The sequence below is a fragment of the Emys orbicularis genome, chromosome 2 (assembly GCF_028017835.1).
Source record: "Emys orbicularis isolate rEmyOrb1 chromosome 2, rEmyOrb1.hap1, whole genome shotgun sequence".
Classification (NCBI taxonomy): domain Eukaryota; kingdom Metazoa; phylum Chordata; order Testudines; family Emydidae; genus Emys; species Emys orbicularis.
In genome coordinates this window covers 25037620-25055353 of record NC_088684.1, presented here as the reverse complement: position 1 = coordinate 25055353, position 17734 = coordinate 25037620, and the positions used below count along the sequence as shown (strand labels likewise).

General features: G+C 43.6%; 1 protein-coding gene across 1 annotated transcript in view; it reads right to left on the bottom strand.

Moving 5' to 3' along the window:
* Positions 1–17734, bottom strand: part of TAF2 (TATA-box binding protein associated factor 2) — a 92710-nt gene that overhangs the window by 25433 nt on the left and 49543 nt on the right. The window contains exons 16-19 of the mRNA XM_065397709.1: positions 13466–13606; positions 12011–12121; positions 8099–8292; positions 7092–7231 (exon numbers count right to left, since the gene is read on the bottom strand). Coding sequence (XP_065253781.1) covers positions 7092–7231; positions 8099–8292; positions 12011–12121; positions 13466–13606 — 586 coding nt within the window. The remainder of the gene's footprint in view (positions 1–7091; positions 7232–8098; positions 8293–12010; positions 12122–13465; positions 13607–17734) is intronic.

Sequence of the window (17734 nt, the reverse complement as noted above, 5' to 3'; positions counted from 1 at the left end):
ATAAGGTGATGGGGTTGGTTCAGGTGAATTTTGAGACCACCTTAATTGATGAACTTAAGAGTGTGGTTTCATCACCATCTCATCCCTATGGAAGGAGGAGTAACGCAGACTGGCCATAAGACCGTGGTGTTCACTAACTCTGCGTTGAGGTAACTGCCATGAGAAAAACCATATTGATGGCAATGTGGTGTACTGAGCATTCTGAGAATGCTTCCAGGGGATACTCGCTAAGCTTTAAAAGGAAAATGTGAGATCCCATGTGGGAGTCAGGTCCTGACTGGAGGACAAGAATGAAGAAGGCCCTTGAGGAATTTCAGTATCATAAAGTGTGACAAGACAGAGTATGACTGTACTAGAACATGACACGCCAATTTCAGAGCAAGGTGAACCTTAAGGAATTAAATGCTACCCTGTGTGTTTCAGGAGGGAATGTAGTCCAGGATTTTTAAGTATTGGGGCTTGCACTGGGTCAATATTATTCTAAGTTGCCCATATGGAGAACCTTTTACATTTTGGAAAGTATGTCTTCCTGGTGGATGGTTTCCTGCTTTGTATAAGAATTTCCTGAACTTGTAGTGAGCAGCTTCTGTCAGCAGTGCTCAGCCAGCCAAAATGACTACAGATCTGAGTGCTTTATCTGACTGAGGTTCCAGGATACTATGTCTGAGCAAACCCGAAGGTGCATAGGAGGCTTCTTTGATATCTCTACCAGGTTTGGCAGCCAAACTTGGACAGTATAAGGCTGTCACAATGACAAAGCGTTATCCTGTCCAATCTTGGAAGTTATTCTGGAGATTAGAAGAGTCAGCAAGGAAGCACACAGCAATCCCCAAGGCCACTGAAGAGGAAGGTGTCCGATGGGAAGACTGGCGTCATGCCTCCTCTGGACCAGAAATTCAGATGTTTGGTGTCCTTTGTGGCAAACAAGAATATGGTGGGACACCCACAGACAACTGGTGCCTCCCCATACTGGGAGGGGGGCACAATCTAAAGGGGAGGACACGTATGTCTCCCCTGCCCAGTGACACCCACCCCGCCCTGCATCCAGCCCAGGGCCATCACTCTCTCCAAGGCATATGTTACCTGTGGGGAGGGAGTTGTGTTCTGTTCTCTCCTTGCATGTCCCCCTCCCACTCACCCGGCACGTTCGGCCACTCTCCCTGGCGACCGGGCGGGGTTTGGGAAGGAGCTGCGTCTGCCTGAGAGCCTAGCTGGGAGGCAGTGATAGCCCGCTCCCTGCCTGGGCTAGGCTGCCGGGGTTGGGTGGGATGTGGGAGGAGAGGGGCTCTGGCTCACTCGGATTCTGTCCCCGCAGCAGGGCCCTGAAGGGGGACAGTGAAGGTGGGTGGGATGGCGGCAGGGAAGTAAAATGGATGGAGTATCCTGCTGATATGATTTCCAAAACCCACTTGTCCACAGTGATATGCTTCCAAGCTTGTTGGAAGTGAGAAAGGCCCCTGAAGCAAGGAAGGTATGCGAACTGTTGTAGCTGGTAAGGAGAAAGGGGGAGTAATTCAGAACCTCAACCAAACAATCAAAATTGGTGTTTTGATGATGAGGGTTGTGAGGTGATACCTGTGTGGCAGACAGTCTCTTTCTGGAACCTCTGCCTTTTTCGTTGGGGTTCATAAGGTCTCTGGGAGTCAGAGAACTGAACAGGACAAGATCTCTGCGCTGTCTGGCACTTACTAAATTTCTTTTTAAGTGCACGTGTGTAAATTCCCAGGGAATGTAGAGTGGCCCTGGAATCAAAGTATGCAGAGACTTTTAGGTATTCTCTGCGATCAGTTTTAAATCATTGCAGGAAAGGTCCTTAACTGTATTCTGGATCTCAATCCGAAATCCTGAGAGCTGAAGCCTGCAGGCCTGTCTCACGACTACCGCCGTAGAAATAAAGCAAGCACCTGTGTCAGCAGCATCCAGAGAGGTCTGCAGAGATGTTCTGGCAAGAGGCTGACCCTCTGTAATGATTGCCTGGAACTGATCCCTCTGTTCTGGTGGTAAATGCTCAACGAATTGAGCTTTGAGTAACTGGTGTATTTTAATCATATCATCAACACCTGACAGTAGGCGATCCTAAACTGCAGAGCCACAGACGAACATGATTTGTGACCAAATAAATCAAGATGCTTCTGATCTCTATCGTACAACATTGATTTAGCGTGGTGCTAACTTCCACGTTAATTGGGAAAGATGGAACATAATATGTTTTTTCAGCCCTTCTACAAGTGAGCGATATTGTCGCTGGGATATTACTTTTGGAGGATCCAGCAGAGCAGAACCTTATCAATAGGTAGTGAATGCAATTCAGGCAGGTAACGCTGTAGGCAGACTATCTAGAAGTTTATGTTGTGACTCCTTAACCTCCTCATCAAATGGTATCTGGAAGGAGGCCACTACCATTTTAATAAGGTCCTGGAACTGTTTGAAGTCATCAGCCAGGACTGGTGGGGCAGGCATGATTGCTTCATCTGGGGATGAAGGAGAGGTGTTGGCTGGCATAGTGACTTCTTTGTCCACTCTTGCCTCCTGCTCCTTGAAAGTCTCTTCTTGTACTTCGGGCCTTTGAGAGAAGGGATGGGGGGGATAGTCTCTCTCTATTGTGCTGATGAGTGATGCTGGCGGGTGGGGGTCCTAGAGAATTGTTGGTAGTATGCCTCTCCTGGCTCCCAGTATGGACAATGAGGAGGCCCATATGGTATAGGTGGGGGCATCCAAGAGTGCTCATACCACTGGGATTGATCTTGAAGGTGTCTTTCTGGAATATGCTCCTTCTCCCTAGAAGTCTCCATATTAATACTCCTCTGACAGTGAGGAGGGGAGCCCTGAACTTAAATCTGAGAAACTGATGAGAAATTCCCATCCTCCTCCTCCTCTTCAACATCACTTCATAGAGGTGGAGCATCGGCCGAAAAAGGTGATGACTCCGTCAGTACCGGGTAAATGTCTGGAGACCTAGAGGTCTTCAGTACCATGAACAGACCAGTACAGAACAAAGGGCAGCTAGGCATCTCTATCACAAAAGGTCTCATGAAAATCTAAACTCCTGCAATACCGACATGCTAAGTTCCCTCTAAGCTACGCAGCCGCCTATTAAGCACTGTGCAGATGCTCAGGGCTGTGGCGGGGAGAGATTCCTCTCCCCCAGCCCTGGATCCAACCCAGCCTGGCCTGGACCTGCCATAGCCGTGGGAGACATGCCCCTCCCATAGCCCCAACCCAACCCCGGCACCGACCTGCCGCAGCTGTGGGAAGGCACCCCTCCTCCCCAGCCCAGGTGCTGCTGCAGGGAGAGAGAGCTGGGGGGGAGGGGGGGGAAGAGAGAGAGCCGGGGGGAGTCCTCTCTTCCTGCCATAGCCCAGGGGCAGCCTGCACCCGAAACCCCTCATTCTCAGCCCCATCCCAGAGCCTGCACCCCCAGCCAGAGTCCTCACTCCTTCCGCACCCCAACCCTCTGCCCCAGCCCTGAGCCCCCTCCCACACTCCGAACCCCTCGGCCCCACCCCTGCCACATGAATTTTGTTATGTGCACCAATATGGGGGTGATTACCCCCATATTGGTGCACATAACAAAATTCATTCCGCACATGGGTGGGAAAAATTAGAGGGAACACTGCCAAAATGGTGTTCAGTACTCAGCAGCCTGAGTAGAGGTGATTGTAGCAGAAGGAATGGATGGTACCAAAGGGTTTATGCACTCCGAGAAGTGCCTGCCAGATGATAGTCTGGTCTTCTGTGGTACCAAAATGGTAGATACCAAGAGCCTGAGTGATTCTATTGGAACAGATTTAAAGGTGGTCGTCTTCTCCTTGCCACCTTGATTCCCAGATGGTACCGATGATCTTCCGGAGCTGGAACCCTTAGATTCTTTGGGTTTAATGGTGATCGCAGTACCTGAGGAATCTGCAGCCTCGTGGATACTGAGTAGGGAACCGCTGGGCACCAAAGTAGTTGTCTCAATCAGCAACAAGGGTTTCTTTGAGGTAGATTCACTACTTGAGGAACCTGAACTGTTTCCTAGAGTCTTTTTGAGAAGATTCTTGAATCTTCCTCTTAGAAACTCCAGGGGAGTGTTGTGACGAAGCGGCTGAGGCAGCCGACTTCCTTGGAGACTGGTATACAAGGTGGCAGGGTCTTCTGGCCTGGGTCAGAAGCAGGATGGAAGGAGCTCTCCATCATGAGGTGGCACAATTTAATCTCCCAGTTCTTTCTGGCTCTTGATTTTAAGGACAGGTAAAAATTACACTTTTGGGGAATTGTGACTCTCCAAAGGAACAGGTACATCAGGAATGCCCACTGCTCACAGGACAGCCTCCCAGCACAAAAGGCAACATTTAAAACCCAGATAGCCAGGCATACCCTCCCAACAACCTAAAGGTCCCCGCAGGGAAAAAAAACTGAAACAACAACGATCCTCACAAGATTTTTTGTGTGTGTGATTTAAATACAGTTAATCATAATTAACTACTACTACTACAACTAAGTCAAGTAAAATTATAGTTGAGGTAAGTTCAACGTAGACACTGTTGAGGCTCCGTCTCAGGCTGAGGCAGCTGAGAAGAAACTGAGGGCAGTTTACTTGTGCAGCTCCATATAGCCACAGTGCAGTGCATGAGGTAGAGTAGAGAGCAGACACGGGCCAAAGGGGCACTGCTACCTAAAATCTCTGATCACAGGTGCATGTGCACCTGAAGTGAGGCACCCATAGGGACACTATTCAAAGAAGAACAGGACTCACACATGGCTCCGATGGACACTCGCACACCTACAGTGGGATCAGGGGTGAAAGGAACACTCGACTCTTACCAGAACGGGGGCTGACTCCGGTCAGCATCCCCCAGCCAACCCATCCGCGCTGCCTGGCACTTTTAATTCGCCGGCAGATGCTCCTTTTGCCCCCCACTGTCAGTGGCCCGGGGGAGAGGGGGGAAAAGGGGCAGCGACGTTAAAGCTTTAATGTCGGCTGCTACGGGCCGGTTCCGGCGGCCGCTTTTTACCAGTATGCCATACGGGCCCGTTCCGGCTTACTTTCACCCTGAGTGGGATCCACACTGACTCATACTCAAAGGAGGACAGTGCCTTTTACACAAAGGAGTTATTAATTTTGGTTGCTCCTTTAAGACTTTTGAATACTTTAAGCACTGATAATTTGGTCTTGTGTCTGCATGTCAGGTAGACTTCAGCCTATCACTCTAAATAATAACAGCACATAGGTTCCTCAGCTCCCTGTGCTCACATTCTGGGCACTCTGCTTGATAAGTGACTGAAGTGGAGTAGAGGATGGATGGAGCATTGCATATGAGGATAGCTTTATATGGAGAAAAATTAATACTGCTTAATTAAGAGACGTAGTTTTCCTTGTCTCCCTTAGCATTAAATCACAGGGTTATCTAAAAAAAATACATAGGCAAACTGATGAAAACATGCTATTCAGCTTCTAAAAAACATTAAGGGAATATCTAAATCATTGCAAATAAAACTGTGCAGCAGGAGCTCACAATGTTTTTGAGCAGTTTAAATCAAACTTATTTAAGTTGCAATTCCTAGGATTGCTAATAAAGCAAGTTTTGTAAATGACCTTTTATTATGGAGTGGACTGTCTGAAAAGCAACTTCTCTATATGAATAGTGTCAGGGTACAGAAATAAAGAACCCCATCTTTCTTGGTAAAAAACAAGTCTATTCTATTTACTAAACAACTAAAGGCTCTTGTGCTTGAAATATAATAGGGCTCTTCTGACATTTGCCATGTAGTGTAATCTGTTTATGCCAGACTTAAATGACTGATATTAATGCTTTTGATCCGCTCTTGAAATTTACATGGAAACTAGATGACACTATAAGGAGCAAAGACAAGTCTGGCCTTTGATACAGTACATCTTTTAATAGTCTGAATAACCCCAAAACAACAACCCAGTAGATCCTCACATTCCTGGCAGATGTAACAACTAAAAATGTTGTTTTCCAAAGCAGGTACCTCAAATTACAAGAGTTCAAAAGCTCTGAAAGTTTGTTAGTCTCACTCTGGCACCAGGAACCTGAGAGCCTAAGCTTTCTACGCCCTTCATTAAACAAGATACTCCACTCAGAGGTCAATGCGGGGGAAAATACCTCAAAATGCACTCTACAGAAGGAGAAAGCAAATGAGAAAAAAGAGAAGGGAAGCTCACTATTACCTGAAAAAAAATGAAGCATTAAATTTATAAAGGAATAAGTAGGGGGCCTAGAACACCCCTGACCACTTTTGTTTGCAGAGACAGAACTTCAGGGAGTTTGCCAGTTGGGCGGAAATAACCTGCAAATACTACAGCTGCGCCAATCTGTGCACAAAGAAAGACAAGATCCCAGCAATATTGACTAAGGAACAGGTTAAGCTAGTACTAACTATGCATTTGCATAAATCACTAAAGCCTTAATTTCCAATAGCCTCTGGAAAGTTTGCTAGTGTGGTGTTTTAATTTCAAATGATGGTTAAGAAGAAAGTTACAGAATATTTTTCAAGCAGTAAAGAATCCTTACCTCAGATCTATTATAGGCACTTTAAACAAAGAAAAAATAAAATAAAAGCAAATAAGCTTTTCAAAATGGAAACATGCTATAAATAAGCCACATAAGGGAGTGGAAAACCACAAACAACCAAATAGCCAGACAAGCCGAGCCTCTGCCTTCCAATTCATAACCCAACATGCCTGCAAATGGCAAATTATAACCTATTAGCAAAAACAAAAACTAAGGTTGCATCAAGAAACACACCACTCACTCAAATTCTTTAAATCTTGAAAATAAGTAAATTCTTCAGCTTTCTATATCCCCTACCATACCGTCAAAAACACATTCCATAAGGCATTTGTTTCTATCTTCAGGAGATACTGAAAAGCAATATTCATCCGAACTTCATGAAACTCATGCTCGTAAGGGCAAAAACCTAATTAGTAATCCTGTGCTCTCTTTTATCCACACATTGGCTCATCTACTGTCATGGCGTCACTTCATCTGAAAAGTTATTCTATTTAACATTACTGAGGTCACTGTTCAGGTTTTGCATTGGCGTGTGAATTTTATGCAGTGATCAAAAGTTTTTTTTAAAATTACCTTTTGTGTAATCAACAACTGCCTCCAAAGCTGCTATTCGGATGTCCACAAAGTGTCCATATTCTGCATATGTTTTAAAGAGAGCAGGATCACTGGGGACATGTCCATTCTTCTGAAGTACACGAATGGCTTTCAGACAGCTAGATGAGGGTGGGGGTGAAGAGGGAGGACAATCTGCAGTGAGTTTCTGGAATATCAATCACTGTGAATAAAGCTATTTTCTTCAATATTATGATATTAATTTGTAAACTTCACTGCAAATTTTCTAGGATAAAACTATCCAAATTACTATACCACCATGGGTTTTTATAGTTGTCAGGGCTGTAGGCACACAAAATTAATAAAAGATGAGTTTATACAGTAGATAGAAACACTGGACCAAATTCCCTACTGGAGCAAATTCACTCCTCTTGGCTTCAATGGAGCTGCTCCAACATACACCAGCAGAAAATTTGGCCCATTATGTTTTGTATTCTATATATTGTCCCAATTGTTTCTTTTGCATAATCTTCATAAATTTACTGTGAATAATAAATATGGGATACATAATGTGATCATTTAACATTGCCATTAAAAATATATATTTTTAGATTTTGATGATTTGAGTGCTTAATTTTTCTACATTAAAGTTTCATTAACACTAGTTTTTGCATGTATTTGTTCTGTGAGGTTTTAATTTTCTTCCTGATATTTTCAAGTTTTCTTAATTCTATGGTTTTAAAAATACCTTACATACTTTGCAATATTTTTTAAATGAAAGAATGGTTTTTGCATGCCTTTTACTGTCCTTATGCCAAAAAATATTTTCCTGCATTCTGTTAATGCCCTTTTTTGTGTATTTAAAATAAAGAGAACACATCACTTAAGGCTAGGGAAAGTAAGCTCAATTTGATTACATCAGTGTTAACAGCAGGATGTAGGAAATTAAAAAAAACAACAACATTAAACATGACTAGGTCTATTCTCTCTTTATATTTGCATAAGTTTTAGAAATTATTAAATCATACCTGACTGTAATGGTATGTCTGTAACTGGGCAGAAGCTTTTCCATATTTAAGAACCTGGTAATTTCCTCAAGTATGAGTCGAACATCAGGATTTAAATTATCCAGAGTTCGAACTTCATTGTTCACACTGACTGCAGGAGTTACAGAGTTGGCTAGTGCGTCAATCAGTTCAGCACGATAATAGTTGTCTGAAAACTGAATTAAAGGACCATCAATTGAACAAAGAGAGGCAGAGCACATTGCACCATTTATTTTTTTACAATAAAACTAACAATGCTAAAGCACTTAGTTCAGTTTACTCCTGTACTAAATGTTTAGATAATAGCTGTCTAAAGAGTCACCTTCTATATCAAAAAATAAAACATTCACTATTAAACGGAATGAGTTAGTTGCTAGTGCACATACTTATGAACTTAATATAGCAGGAAGAATATAGTAAAAATCTATGAATATTCTGTTAATAGTCACACTCTGACCCTTCTCACCCAAATCTGTGAATGGAATGTTTTTCTCATTTATTAGCTCTGAAATAAGGCCCAACACTTTCAAACATGCATATCTTACATTAGGCACTTCAGTTCGCATTTAGATGCCTAAATTTTCAGAGGTAGTAAAAACTCAAACTCTTATTGGTGTTAATGGGTGCTGTAGCACTTCTAAAAGTCAGGACACTTTTTATTCAGGTGGATACATATGAATTTCCATGTCCAGCTCTCTCCCCCTTGGTGCTTCTAAGGTCCTCATCAATGTAGTACATTTGCAACATCCTTGTGAAGTAGGGAAGCATCATCCTAATTTTGCATGTAAGGATTTGGGGCATTGAGTGATTAAGCGACTTGATCAAGATCAAACAGGTGGTCTGTGGCACAGCTGAGAATTGGCCCTCAGTCTTCAGAGACCCAATCTAATGCCTTAAACACAAGACCATTCCTCTTCCTGGATACACCCAGGTTTGAAATTTTGGTTCCTAAATGTGCTTATTTTGCTTAATTTAAATAATGACACATTTTATTTACAACATTTTCCTGAAGTGTCCTCTTGGTGAGTGGGGCATGAAAAGACGGTTACCTTTTGTAACTGTTGTTCTTCAAGATGTGTTGCTCCTGTCCATTCCATTGTAGGTGTGTGTGCTCGCCACATGCACTGGTGCCGGAAGTTTTTCCCTCAGTGGTATCCGTAAGGGATGGGCTCTGGCACCCTCTGGAGTTGCGCGTTATAAGGGGTGCCGCCGGCTCCCCCCTGCCTCAGTTACTTTGTGACGGAACTCCGACAGAGGGGAAGGAGGCTGGGTCATGGAATGGACATGAGCAACACATTTCGAAGAAAAACAGTTACGAAAGATAACTGTCTTTTCTACTTTGAGTGCGTGCTCATGTCCATTCCACTGTAGGTGACTCCCAAGCAGTACCATTGGAGGCGGGTAAGAGTTCATGGATGTGTCGATTGCAACACAGCTCTGCCAAATCCAGCATCATCTCTGGCTTGCTGGGTGATAGCGTAATGCATCATAAACGTGTACCGAAGACCATGTTGTGGCCCTGCAGATGTCCTGGATAGGGACATGCGCCAGGAAGACAGCCGAAGACACCTGAGCCCTAGTCGAGTGAGCCTTCACTACTGGTGGAGGTACAGCCTGCACCAACTCGTAACAAGTATGGATGCAGGTGGTGATCCAATTGGAAATCCTCTGAGAGGACACCAGAAGGCCCTTCATCCTGTCAGCTATCATGGTGAAGAGATGGGTTGATCTGCGGAAGGGCTTGGTTCGCTTCAGGTAGAACGCCAGGGCATGCCTTACATCTAGAGCGTGCAGCCGCCTCTCCTCATTGGTCATTTGAGGCTTTGGACCAGAACAACGGGAGGAAAATATCCTGATTGACATGGAAGTGTGATACCACCTTTGACAGGAAGGCTGGATGGGGCCGGGCCGCAGCTGAACTTTGTCCTTGTAGAATATCGTGTACGGGGGCTCCGAAGTGAGGGCTTTAATTTCGGAAACACATCTCACTGAGGCAATAGCTACAAGGAATGCAACCTTCCATGACAAGTGGGAAAGGGACCAAGAAGCCATACGCTCAAAGGGCGGACCCGTGAGCCTGAAGAGGACCAGGTTGAGGTCCCATTGGGGAACCAGGTCCCGGATTGGCGGAAAGAGTCTTTCAAGGCCTTTCGGGAACCTGATTGACATCTCATGCGAGAACACCGATATACCCTGGATGCAAGGCCGATATGGCTGCCAGGTGCACCTTGATCGAACAAAAAGCGAGACCTTTAAGTGAAGCAGGTAATCCAGGATGGACTGCAGAGACAACTGGGTCGGGGAGATATTCTGCTCTAACGCCCAGCAGGAGAAACGCTTCCACTTTGCCAGGTAAGTTGCTCTGGTGGAGGGCTTTCTGCTCTCCAAGAGAACATGCTGTACCTGACTAGAGCAGGCTTGTACCTCTGGATTCAGCCAAGCTGTTTCCAAGCTGTGAGGTGGAGAGTGGCGAGGTTTGAGTGCAGGAGTCGACAGTGATCCTGCGACAGTACATCCGGGCAGCTGGGAAGTGGCCACGGGGCTGCAACTGCCAGGAACCAATGCTGGCAATGCCATGCTGGGGCGAGCAAAATGACCCATCAATGATCCCTCTTGATTTTTTAGAGGACTTTGCTGATGAGCAGAATTGGAGGAAAGGCGTACATCATGTCTCCTGACCAAGACAGGAGAAAGGCATCGGATAATGAGCCTCTGCCGAGGCCTTGGAGAGAAGAAAACTGATGACACTTTCTGTTCTGTCTGGTGGCGAACAAGTCCACTCGGGGAGCTCCCCACTTCTGGAAGAGCATTCTGATGACCTCCGAGTGAAGGGACCACTCGTGGTGAGAGAAGAAGGACCTGCTGAGGCAATCCGCCAGCGTGTTGCATATGCTGGGGAGGTGCGAAGCTTCCAAGTGGATTGCATGCTGGATTCAAAAGTCCCATAGACAGAAGGCCTCCTGGCACAGAGCCGACAATCAAGCTCCCCCCTGCCTGTTGACATAGAACACGGAGGCCGTGTTGTCCGTCAACATCTGCACCGCCTGGCCAGACAGTTGGGGAAGGAAGACACTGCAAGCCAGGCAGATGGCTCTGAGCTTCCTGATGTTTATATGCAATGCGAGCTCCTTTCGAGACCATAACCCTTGAGTGAGCAGTGTACCAAGATGCGCTCCCCAATCGAGGTCGGATGCATCCGAAATCAGGGAGACCATTGGTCGTGGGCTCGTGAACAGCACACCTTCCAACACCAGAATCAGGTCGAACCACCACTGCAGAGAGGTAAGTACCTGTGGAGGGATTGTGATGACCTTGTCTAGGTGATGTCTGCCCGGGGAGTAGATCAACTCCAGACACATCTGGAGGGGACGCAGCCTGAGTCTCGCCCAGAGCTTGACAAGTGGCTCGCAACAGCTTGATGCTGCACTGGACCTAGACCCTGGAGTGGCCCTTGATGAGCAAGTCGTTAAGGTACGAGTAAATCTGGATGCCCCAACATCTGAGGTATGCCGCCACCACCGACATGCATTTCGAAAACACCCTGGGTGCCGTTGCTAGGTCAAAAGGGAACACTGCGAATTGGAAGTGGACTGTCCCAACTACGAAACGTAGGAACCGTCTGTGTCCATGAAATATCGATATGTGAAAGTAAGTGTCTTTCAGGTCGAGGGCGGCGTACCAGTCTCCCAGATCCAGGGAAGAAATGCTGGAGGCCAAGTTATCTACTACCAGTTTTTGCTGAATCCGTGTGTATATTTACACATTATATGTTCAAATACATATAAGTTAGTAGCACAGGGCATTGTACTGAAAAGTCTATTGCTCTATATACTGCCTATAACAAGAGAGAGTCATTAAAATAGATCATCAAACATTTGTAGGAAGGTTCCTTACCTTATTTTTCCTGTTGTCATTGTACTTGATTAGGTCTAAAATAAATGTTAAAACCTCTTTAGGACAGAGGTTATGAACATCCCTCAGCAAGGCCATGGCAACAGGCATAGTCTGTGTGAAGATTAAAATAAAATTCTTATTATATTAGCAGGAAAAACAAAAACATTAAATATTAAATCAAACAATGAGCAATGAACAGTTTTACTCTTTGAAAAGTCAATTTTTAGATGGCTTTTGAAAGTCAGACTTCATACCTTATATACAAAGGGTTGCACAATTTTTAGTTGAAAATATTGTGAAGTTATTTTCTAAAAACAGTTAGCTCTGACGGAGACAGACTTGAAATGGCTCTGAGTATGCAGGAGAGGAAGTTGATGCCAGGCAAATAAGGCTAAACATGGCAAATGAAACATCATGAGAAGCAGAATCTAAAATTTAGGAAGCTGAGGGTTAACATGCTGTGGGAAGAGAAACAACACTGAAGGTAGCAGGAGAGAATAAACAAAGATCAAAAGCATTTGCAAGAATATGAAAGAAGGCTGGGATGAAAGAGAGAGAGATGGTGAAAAACGGTGAGTATTTTTGGAAGGGAGGAGTGAGAGAAGGATGTGGAAGAAGAGGGATTAAAACTAAAGTTAGGACAGAACTCAATAACCCAAATTTTTTTAAAAATAGAGCTTGACAGAAAATCATTGTCAATCATTTCAATTGTTATTATTTTTTATCACAATAGCACGGAGGGGCCTCAAAAGATTGGGGCACCTTTATACTGGGCACTGTACACATACAGTATAAAAGACAGTCCTTGACTTGAGAAGTTTAGAATCTAAATTTAGATGCAACAAGTGGGTTTGACAAACCATAGGATGGAGCGGGAGAACAAAGGGCAACAGTGATAAGATTATTGCATTCTACAGGCTAACTAGTGCACAACTTTATGATTTCAGATTCAATAATAATGACATTTGAATAATATTTTTGTCATAAGAGATTCTTGTACATTAATGAATTCAAAAAACAGCTGACAAATAATATGAATATTTAACTTTAGGTAAGAGGAACAAAAATTGTTTAACAATCGTAACTAACATAATAAGTTCTGGGTAAGATTACGTTTGCACATATTCGCAAAGCATATTCCTCTATTATGCCTGTATACTTGGTTCTAATAGTGAAATATATTTTAAATTTAAATGATTCCTGCTCGCTATTAGCTATTCAGAAAGAACTGTTATAACTTTCAATTTACTGTCTACTGACAAGAATGGAACAAACAGACACAGCATAACAAAGTTAGATACAATCATCAGACTGAGATTGTGGAGAGAACCAGTGATTTTGGCTTGTGGCTCAGACAGTGTTCTTACTATTTATATTGTGGAATTTGTCATTTGTAGAAAAAAACTGCTTCCTCTGACATATCTTTAAAAAGTACAATGAGAAAACATATTTTACCTTTTGCAGAAAGTAGCTTTGAAAGTTCATGAAGTTGTTGGTCTTCACAATGTTTGGACAACTTTTACAACAAAACATTCGGGTAAAGAGTGACTTCATGGCTGGTGGTCCTGTCCATGTACTTACCATGGAATTTGCAATCTATATAATTAGGGGGAAGGGAAGGCACATTATCATCACCTATGCAAGTGTATCATAGGCTGAACAAAAGCACACATATTTGTTTCCAAGAATTAAAAAAAATACAATAATTGGACAGAATGAACTACTCTTTTCAACAGAAACATATTTTTATCAACATAATCTCATCTCCAACATACTTTCTATGCCCTGGAACTAAAGCGTGTGGAACTCATTTTACTTATAGGAAGTCTGCAACTAATTACCATTGCACGATCAATTTCTGTTTTTAATTATTTCCTCCTTTTATATTTTAGACAAATATTTTCTGTTCATTAAGCCAAGTTTTCTGTCTCTACAGAAGCCAATTACGGAAGAGGCATTTGCAATAACAACTTCCCAAATTTACCCTGCCAATAACCTCAACCTAGATTTCAACCACGCGTCAACCACCCCAAGAGTAAAAGACCACCCCAAGAGTAAAAGGCAATTCAGGCTCCTGTCTAGCTGTAGTCATGGACCATGAGCAGACTGCAGTCAGGCAAAGCTTCTTGAGATCTGTTTCATCCTGTTCTGAGATCTTTAATGTATAGAATAGTAAATGTCTGCAGAAATTAATATGTATATGATATTTATTGATAGAATTTTTAATGTTACCAGCAGAACTCCATGTATTTTATGATTCGGCAGCAACAGAGGAGCAGTTTGCCTTTGTTAAAGGACACTCCACAGAAGAGTAAGGAAAAAATATTCCTTATATACTGCAAGACTGAATGGAATGCGTGATGATGGTGTTCTGACCAAGTCCTGACACAGCCACATTAATGTTTTCCCTCTAATTTGTTTAGAAGGGCGACAGTTTCTTCCAGGAAACAATTTTCAGTCAAACAGAGCAAGAAGCATTGAGCAAACAGGGAACTGCTCAGTTTCTTGGGGAAAGGCAAAGAGAGAAGGAGCCAAAGAGAGAAAATGCCTCTCTAGAGGTTGGCAGCTCCCTTCCCAATGACAGAAGTTCCAGTGCTTGTAACCCAAGAAGCCAAAATTGATCCAAATCCTCTCCCAGTGAGAAACCTCCCATCTTCATGCCCACGGCTGCCAAATCCTTCTGTTTCTCTGAGACAAAGGTTATTATGAAAATGGGAGCTATATCCTCAATTCTGAAATTTCTGTAGCAGTGTAAGACAAACACATTCGGAAGCTGTATTACCAAAGATTAAAACATCAACACAGTATAAACTGTTATTTAAATAAAGACTGCATACCATAATTTTTAAAAAAGTGTTTGTATTAAGTTTCCATTTATTTTAAGCAATTTGCTGCAAAATATATAGCAGGGGTGGCCAAACTGCAGCTCGCGAGCCACATGCAGCTCTTTTACAGTTAAAGTGAGGCTGGTGAAACCCCCCACTTCTTCCCCTACCAGGCTGGGGGGAGGGGGGAACTTAGGGCTTTTACCCTGCAGTAGGGTGGTGGGGATAGGGGCTTCTGCCAGAGATGACTGGTGACTGCTGAGAGTTGGGGGACACAATTTAAAGGTTCACCCCTCCCACAATAGCTTGAGTTCCTCCCCCCCCCACACATGTCCACCCTCTTACCCTCAGTGGCCACTTCCTGCAGCTCGCAGGTGTTAGCTTCCTGTGGAGAGGCAGCGGCAAACAGCTGGGAGCTTCAGGGAGGGGACGCTGCTTTAGCTCCGCAAGGAGAGGCAGCAGCAAAAGCAGCAGCTCTCCCGGCAGCTCCCAGCTGTTTGCCGCTGTCTCTCCCCATGTCCGAAGCTCCCAGCTTGCCGGCTCCAGCAGCTACCATGCAGGGAGAGGGCCTGTGACTGACCGGGACCAGCAAACCCTAGCAAAAATCTGGAGGGATACGTGCCCCCTCTCCACACATCTCCTCTGGCTTCTGCCCAGTGGGGAGAGGTTCTTGGGGCTTCAGCCCCATGGGACGCGCCTGCCAGAGCTCATGACTTCAGCAGGAGCGGGGCTGAAGTCCTAAGCCCCGGCAGGTGACTCTGGCTCTCGAACTTCTGAATATTGTTGTATGCGGCTCGGAGGGTCAGTAAGTTCGGCCACCCCTGATATATAGGGCCAAGATCATCTATATTAAATTGAGCCAACAGCAGTATCTTCAGTATCTTTTTATATTTTTTAACTTAGTCACATTAATTTCTTACCTTCTCAATCACTGACTTAGCCACTTTTTCTGTTTCTCTATTCTATTTACATGCTATAGTTTGTATGTGGCCTTTAGCGGAGATCTTCCATGCATGCATGAATTAAATGAATGACCCAGTTTTACAAACCACAAGGTAAGAAGCTTGTCTCGAGTTATTTCTACTTTTAGGGAATACACCTCTACCCCGGTATAATGCCACCCGATGTAACACGAATTCGGATATAACACAGGAAAAGCAGCGCTCCGGTGGGGCAGGACTGCGTGCTCTGGCGCATCAAATCAAGTTCGATATAACACGGTTTCACCTATAACGCGGTAAGATTTTTTGGCTCCTGAGGACAGCGTTATATCGAGGTAGAGGTGTATATAAAAGCTCTAGGACAGCTTCAATGTTCCCATCTAACTTACACTGTTCACATCATATTCATCCAACAATATATTTTTAAGAGTTCTAACGTACCCTAATACAGTATGTCATAATAAAAAAGTTGGCTGTTCATTCCTCCTGAAATATGATCAGATAGCAATGGAGGATCTTTAATGCTAAATTGTGATGCTACAGCACAACAGCATCACTGTCCATTTAGCAGAAGGGAATGGACCCAAAGCTTAAGTGTCCCACTCAAAAAAGAATTAATTTTACTCAAGAACTCTGCTTTCTCTTTTCTCTTCATGGTCATTTCCCCAGGAATCACCTACTCAGGAAGCTGTACAGTTGTTATTGCATTTTCTTCACTTTTGATGTAGGTTCGCTGAAAAATCATTACCTGGTTGATGATAGTATCAGCTTCTAGGCCAGCTGTGGTACATTTTAACGTCAACTAAGATTGTATTTAAATAACCAGCATGGCTACCAAGTCCAAAAGCTTAATTCAAACCACTGTTAAAATCTCAGACCATTACAGCTCAACGTTTTCATCTGGCTGCTTCTGCTACTAATAGTTTTGAATGCAATATCTTAAGCAGATGTTTAATTCAACTTAGTTACTACTTAATGTTTTATCCTAGAATATCACATACTACTTCTGTGCATCAAAATGAAAATCCATAGTTCTGCAACCCAACACTTCACAACAATAATCACATCGCTAGTTAGGAGCCAACCATATTTCAAATAACCAGGGGAAATTTTGATTTTGCTCAATAAAGTTAATAAAAACTGAACACCTTAGTCTTTGTTAAAATTAAAGTGAGTTGACAGTGAGAAGTGTTGTTGTAGCTGTGCTGGTACCAGGATATTAGCGAGACAAGGTGGGTGAGGTAATATCTTTTATTGGACCAAGTTCTGTTGGTGAAAGAGACAAGCTTTTGAGCTTACACATAGCTCTGAGCACCATTCCCAGAGCTGAAAAGCTCTGTGTAAGCTCAAAAGCTTGTTTCTTTCACCAACAGAAATTGGTCCAATAAAATATATTACCTCACCCACTTTGTCTCTCTGATAGTGAGAACACAGTTTTCCTACTATCTGCCTTAAGATAAAATTGGCACTAAAATGCATCAAATTATACTTTCTCCCCACAGTATTTCCCTATGAAAGGAAAAAAATCCTGTCCACATTGAGCTGCATCAAACTGTTTCACCAGAAACTATTCATTCCAAAATTGCCACTGTGGGGTTTTAAAAACCCTTTATGGACTTGCTCAGAACCTGGGGTCCATTTTGAATTCCTCACACTTCCAGACTGCAACCAAATCCTGTTTCATTTTCCTCACAACTTTTAACAAGAATTGACCTCTCTCTTCTTGCTGTCAATCCCTAAGCATATTCTACCTTAACTACAGAAATCACCTCCTCTCCCTTAATTTAAGGCTGGCAAAATTTGGCCCTTTACTAGACAATAATCTTCTTGGGACTAACAGGGACCATGGCTCCCTTTGTCTTTGTATAACACCTAGCACAATGGAATACCCTGGGCACTACTGCAACATTGATTATCTTCACCATCACCAATCGCTCAATGAAAAATGTTCAAGCCAA